Source organism: Rutidosis leptorrhynchoides, chromosome 7 (assembly GCF_046630445.1).
Source record: "Rutidosis leptorrhynchoides isolate AG116_Rl617_1_P2 chromosome 7, CSIRO_AGI_Rlap_v1, whole genome shotgun sequence".
Classification (NCBI taxonomy): Eukaryota; Viridiplantae; Streptophyta; class Magnoliopsida; order Asterales; family Asteraceae; genus Rutidosis; species Rutidosis leptorrhynchoides.
In genome coordinates this window covers 56,741,714-56,748,858 of record NC_092339.1, presented here as the reverse complement: position 1 = coordinate 56,748,858, position 7,145 = coordinate 56,741,714, and the positions used below count along the sequence as shown (strand labels likewise).

The following is a 7,145-nucleotide window of genomic DNA, read 5'->3' as shown; positions in this document are numbered from 1 at the left end:
AATCTGCTCATCCGAAGTATGTGTTGAGTGTGCATGTTCCAAATGGAGTTTGGCGGTATAATGGTGGTTTAACGTTCTTGGTTAGATCGTTGATATTTTGGGTTGACGAAGGTTGGGTTTGTTCAAAGTCTCCAAGTAGGAGATTGTTAGAGATATGGAGAACTTTAAACAATTAGAGGGAAGATTCCAGGAAACTCACACGAAGCTTCCACGAAGTTGTTAGAAAACTCACATGTAGCCTCCATGAAGCTGTCAGGAAACTCACATGAAGCTTCAAGGAATTGTTTTTAGCTTACTCCTTAAATCATTCTATAAATAGACCATCTTGTAAATCATTGTAAACACACCACAAATATTCAGTAAATACATTCTCTAGTTGGTCCGTGGACTAAAGCAATCACAACGATTGCATATAACCACGTTATCTCTTGTGTCGATTTACATTTCTTGCATTTATAATCTTTCGTTCATTAAGTGGGTTAGTAATCTTGTAAAATTACTATCGGTGAGTGATCTTGTTGAATCACTTGCGTTGTTTTGGGTCCTAATATCCTTACATCACTATATGCAGATAACGTACCACCATGCTATAACTGGACTTGTACTCATCACTAAATTTTAACAGAATAGAACATGAAGATCTGCATGGTCTTTGGACTCGATTTCATTATCACAAACCGGGTATCGTAATGAGTCGATGCCGACATCTCATCCAATTCAACTCTAACCGACAATCTTTTTTTCGTGCCCTGAAATAAACATCTCAACTTTTTTCGGGACTAGCTTGTTCCTCCATGTCTCAATGTTACTGCTAATAACATTAAAAGAACGTATGCTAATTTTTTAGATGTGTGCATCAACAATGTTATGCATCATGTAAACAATGTATCTAGCTTCTTTTTCCAAGTTTTAATACTCCTTATTATTTAGTTAGTGTTACACAATTTTTATTGCTCTCTCTATATCAATATTTCAAAACTGTGTATCAACAAACATTGTCATGCATCATGTATCTCAAAAGATGTGGTGTATCAAATTTTAAAGTGATCACAAAACATTATTAGCATCATGTATTTCAACTTATGCAGTGTATCAATTTTAAAGTTACTATACACGAATTTGTTTTTGAAAAAAAATCATCGAGCATCAAGTTTTCAAGTTAACTAGGTCCATTGCCCGTGCGTTGCACGAAGAGGGTATTTTTTTGTTGTATCGTACTTTTGATTGAGAGGAACCTGAAACTAATTGGACCATGTGGTCAATGGACCTGAGACTAATCCAATCTCCATTATGTTAGTGACTCTAGGAGATTGAATAAGAGATGGAGAACCTGGAAAATGTGTTACATTCTCTAGTATGGTCAAATACATTGTATAGAGAAAAGTGTGTCTACTAATTTAAAGTTCCAGGAAAAACCAATAGTTCTAAGGAGATTAACTTGCAATCTGAACATAAACATGAAGTTCCAGCAAAACCATGAAGGTTTAACTGTATGTTGACATACAAAGGATTAACCATAAACATGTAACTTCTTTCGGGGGAAAGCATATGATGTAAGTGGTCAACGTGCTGAGTCCGGTTGAAGCTTCATGAAACCAGTGTCAGTGTTGCTCTAAATGTCAGTCTGATGAAGGTGGGTGGAGCGCCAGCGTCCCTCGTTACACGAAACAAACCTTCACTTCTAGCGGATAAGAGCTGAAGGGAAAAGTCTCCATAAAAAAATTTATATTAGTATGTGTTGTAAAATGTATATGGAATGACAGTACGTGGTCGAAGAGTAATGGCAGTGCACTAACAGAAGTAGCGTAAGACGATATTATCCCAGGAACTGACTTTTTTGTGTGTGTGTGTGTGTGTGTGTGTTTAAAACGATGCAAAGTAATGTAAGGAGTAATTAGTTGGTAGTCATAACATACCTCATGGAAGAGGAGGTAACGATTCCACAATCAATGTAACTACACATGAAAATGCTGTTGGGACGGTTTCCTGCAAAATGAATTTTAGGGACAACATAAAAGCAACTAAAAATGTTTTACTATTAGTATGTCAGTTTACATTACAGTTACATGTAACGATGATTGTTAATGTGATGTATGTATATAACATGATGCATGAGTGAAACAGAGATGATGTACTACTAATCATGGAACTGAGCTGCAATTAATGCAAAGTAAAATAAAGTAGGTGAATGTAATGAACATGTGGAAAATAAGAAGGATGAAGTAGTACCTTTATAAATTGTGGTTTAAATTGAAAAAGGTTTCTTTATAGACAACGTTTCAGGTGTGGTCCTTCAGATTCTGATCACTGTCATCCACCATCACTATTTTAAGACCATCGGGGTCAGTAACCCTAGAAAGAGCTACATATAGTTGACAGTGACTGAATACGGGTTTAGGGAGGTACAGGCCAACCAATTTCAACGATTGTCCTTGGCTCTTGTTTATTATCATTGCATAACATGGCCTGACAGAGAATTGGATTCGTTGCATGACAAAGGGCCATTTGGTTTCTGTGGATGTCAGCACAATTCTAGGTATTATTACTGTTTTCCCTATATGAGACCCGGTGATTATTCTATCATGAAGGACAAACTGTTGGAAGTCGGTTATAATAAGGCGCGTTCCGTTACACATTCCACCGCTGGGTCCCAGATTTCGTAAAAGCATTATTGGTTGCCCTATTTTTAATTTCAGTTTGTGAGGAGGGACACCGGGAAAATTGAGCTTGTTCAAGAACTCAACCGGATATGTGTAGTGTTGTTCAATGTTATCTGTGGAGCCCTTGCAGATTTCATCGGAGCTTTTAAATGTCATACCCACACCATTTAGTTTCTTGAACATATGCTTGTTAATTGCATGTGCGTCGTCGTTCCGGGGTGTTAAAATAGCCCGTTCACACAAGTACTCTTCATCTTCTTGGCGCAACGTGAAATCTGGGAAAATGGCATCCATGATGGTTTCAATGTCAGATTTTTCTGATTTAATAATGAACTTGTCAGGAATCCGTACCCATGTTGGTTCATCTTCCCCATCTTTGCATTGTGCGGGAACTTTACCTTCTCCTATATTGAGAACCCACTTATTGAATTCTTGTTTACGGGTATCAAGTTGGCCGTCGGCGGTGTATTCATTCACCCTCATAACACGGGAAAGTGTATGCAATTGACAATGTTGCCATAGGTCTGACCTATTGATACACGCATGAACAATATCTTGTCTTTTGCCTTTTGGTATTACAGGAAGGATCTGTCTGAAGTCACCGCCTAATAAGATAGGCATACCACCAAATAGCTTTAATCTGTTTTCATCATCTTTAGCACCTAAAATGTCTTTTAAAGTTTTGTCTAATGCCTCAAAAGCAAATCTTTGCGTCATTGGAGCTTCGTCCCAGATAATTAATCTGACTTCTTGCATGAGTGCCACCAAATGCGTGTTTTGTTTTATCCCGCACGTACTATTTTCCATTAGTTCAAGAGGTATAACGAATCGGCTATGGGCAGTTCGCCCCCCGGGTAAAAGGAGAGATGCTATACCTGTGGTTTTCATATCAGTAGGGTTGTTATGTGTGCACGAAATGAAAAAACTCTAACTGTGAAATGTGTATGGCAAGATATAACGACTAATAAATAAAGGGATTTCAAACAAACCTGATGATGCAACTGCAAGTACAATCATCCTTTCTGATCTTAATTTGGCCAGAATAGTGTTGTACAGGAATGTCTTCCCGGTGCCTCCGGGCCCGTATAAGAAAAAAAAACCTCCTTTTTTTTCAGTGACAGCATGTATTACCTTTTGATATATTGATAGTTTTTCTGGGTTGAGGGAATTGAAAAGACTTGTGTGTAACGTATGCATCTCTTTTACATTATAGTTTAACTCCTCTCGAATTAAACGGTTGTCCATTTGGGTCAGCATCGATGGGTCGGGTTGTGGTAGATCGGGAAAATCAGCTAGGGACTTTCCATTTCTATTTAGTATCCCCTGTATTTCCACTAAACAGTAATTTTTAATCCGTGCTTCAGTCAGGATTAGATCCGGGAAGTTAAACAATTGTCGTTTTTTACGAACGATGTCGTCGGACAAAGCTTCCCAACTTAACTCCCATAGTTGTAGTGGTTTATTTACATGGAAAAATTGTAACATTGCGACAAATAACTCGCGCAATTGTGCACCCGATGCCCATAATTTTGCTTGTGAGATGGCCTGTGTCCATTCTCAGTAATCATTTACCAAACCATACGCGAAGCATGCATCTTTAAACGTTGGTTGTAATATACCGTTAACCGTACGGAGTTCTTCAAAAGACCGGGGGCCTTTCACTATATTTAGTAACATACGTAGATAGTAAAGTTCTCCTGACGTAGGGTGTGCATACACAATACGACCAATACAACTTCTTAGTTTCCTGGGCATCCACATTTTTGCATCTTGATTCCAGACATAATGTATAGGGATTTTTGCGTAAGTAAGTGTCCGGGCAAGTAGATCTTCTTTGTTCAGCTCAAACCATTGTGTGAACATGGTTTCTTTAATACTTTGTCTTTGTAATAGGGCAGGTAGTTTTTGTGAATCATGAAGCGTCACCGATTGTTGATTTGGTAGATGGTATGACAATTTAATTACTGATGGTTTGGAATAATGGATGTCAAAGGAGAACAATCTCCAAACCACTTCGCATGGAGACAAATAACGACAATCTAAATAATTTTTTATCTTATTAACGTCAATTACTTTGTCTCCACAGAATTCACCCCCGGGAATCACATTTTCTTGGATGACTATTGTTGCTCGGTTGGGGCCCTTGTTTAAATATTTGAATAAATATTTTATTACCCAAGATCGATTACACCACTCCACATTTATATGGGCATTGTATTTTAGTAGCAGGTATCTGTTGTAAGGAACCACAAAACCATTGTCAAGTGGGGTGTTGTTCTTACTGAACTTTACTCCATTGTTTCGACGCCTGTAGTTAGCATATCCGTCTTCGTCAATTGTTGTTTCGGCGTAATACGGTTTAGGGAAATGTTTAGTACACTGTTTATCGATAATGCAAGGAGCGTCCATGTGTTTCCCACCGCAAGGCCCGTGTAGCATGTATTCGGTGACAACTTTAAACCCTTCCGGATCTAGTGCTTCGGACGGGATCTCAGCTGATATGAGGTCATCAATTTCAGACGGTGTCTTGCATTTGTGAGCGGGTATCAACCATATTAGCATGTGTACGTGAGGTAACCCGCGTTTCTGGAACTTGATGATGTAGAGACCTGCATCAATGGAAGTTTATTTAAAAAATGATAGCAGGTTCAGCAACTATAATACATGCCAATTATGCAGGTGATACAACACGTACAAACAAACTTATATGGAGGAGTATGCTTATACGCCTTTTGACTAATATTGTACATAATTAACCAATAGACTACGGTGTTATATGGGGTGTGGTGGTGGTGTTTAAAATGTGTCTGAGAACTGGTAACGTATTGTAACTTCAATGGTTGTTTTCAATCTTTGCTTCCCATAAGGGCACGTGTGGTAATAAAACTATAAGAAAGGGAAAATGTAAGGTTGCAAGTACCTTCTTGACATGTACTAAAGATTTGTGCCTTCATAATGTCTGTCATGAGTCCATCCAGTTTTTGTTTAAATAAGCGAGCAACAATATCCGGGCGGTCATTTGCTTTTTGGCCGTTCAGATAGCAGAGCATGCTATCGGTTTCCGGCCATCGAGGGTTCAAGGTGAAAGTGATAAATAAATCCGGATTATCGTACTCCCGACATAAAACCATTGCATCTTGGTAGTTTTGTACCATATACCGTGGACTGCCTGTATGCGAAGACGGGAGGATTATTCGTTTTCCAATTGAAGTAGCTGACGTGTCACCTCTTGTTACAGCGTCACAAACATTATTGTATAGGTCAATGCGGAGCTCGTTTTGATGGTGTCTTAGCCACTTTAGCCGCTGCTCTTCTACTGCGGTATAAGCGTCGACCAAGTATTGTTGGAATAATCGGCCACATCTAAGTAGGGTTGTCGCTTCGTTTTCGCGCTGCTGAATTCTATAACAATAATACTCCCTCATGGTAACGTGGCCTCGTGTTGTCTGTCTTCTGCCACTGTTACTGTGATATGGTATCTCCTCATGATAACCGGTTTCCCCATATGGAAATAGCAACGAGTATTGCAGCGCCATATATAACTGATGTAGTTCGGATATTCTATGTGGTGCGGAGTTTTTTTTTTGACTATAATATCACGTGTGGAATTACAGTGACCAAAGTCACTGGTAATCAATGCAGCTACCTCAGCTACATTAGGAGTATTGTATTGTCGTGAAGTGGTTACCTTGGCAATCAAACGGAGGGCGCAATCTGACATCATATTGTTACTTGACCAATCCCGAGCCATGCGAAAGGCTTTTGCAACAGCACTTGATTCATCAAGCATGGCAATCAGACTCTTGGTTAGTGCCTCGTCTATTGAGTCTTTTGAATCAGTGGACATAAAGGCTGACATGCGATTTCGAGCCTCATTTTGTGTGTCGTAAAAGTATAGCTGTGCGTATCTTGGTCGCCCACCTTATTCCGGTAGAAGTGAACCAATTTGATGGTATGTTTGACCACTAATTCTAAAAGTGTATGGGCCTCGGCCTCGATTGATGGAGTGGTCGATCTTCGCACCAAAAGACGTAAAACAAAACATACTGTTATAAACTCGTATTTGTTCTCTGAATTTTGCACCTTGAGGTTCACTGTAGTCGAGTAATGTAAGACCCTAATATTTTTCCTTGTACGTATGTGTAATTAAGTTACTTGTATAGTAGAGGTTTCGTTGTATACTTTAAAAGGGAAAAGGATTCTGGCCAGGCCATCTGCGTGCCGCGCGGGCCAGTGGCGCGCCGCGCCAAAAGCTGCTGACAGCTCATCTTCCTTTTTAATTAATTATGGGTGAGGGCTTTTTGGTAATTACACTTGGGATCCGACTTTAAGGCTTGGGATCAGTGGTTGGAGCCTCATTTACTCCATCTTCAACAACCCTTATCACTCCCAATTTATTCTAGAGAGAGAGTAAGATCCTAGTGTGAGAAAGCTCAAAATAAGGAAGAAGAAGCTCGAATCGGGTCTAAGTGCAAGCTTTAAAGT

The 7,145-nt window shown here is 39.3% G+C and overlaps 1 protein-coding gene across 1 annotated transcript; it reads right to left on the bottom strand.

Moving 5' to 3' along the window:
* Positions 1-1,392: 1,392 nt before the first annotated feature.
* Positions 1,393-6,085, bottom strand: LOC139859263 (uncharacterized). The gene is made up of 7 exons (XM_071848059.1): positions 5,581-6,085; positions 4,233-5,269; positions 3,650-3,983; positions 2,309-3,535; positions 1,917-1,986; positions 1,674-1,695; positions 1,393-1,488 (listed from the first exon to the last, which is right to left on the bottom strand). The coding sequence occupies exons 1-7, from the start codon at positions 6,083-6,085 to the stop codon at positions 1,393-1,395; spliced, it is 3,291 nt and encodes a 1,096-aa protein (XP_071704160.1).
* Positions 6,086-7,145: the final 1,060 nt, after the last annotated feature.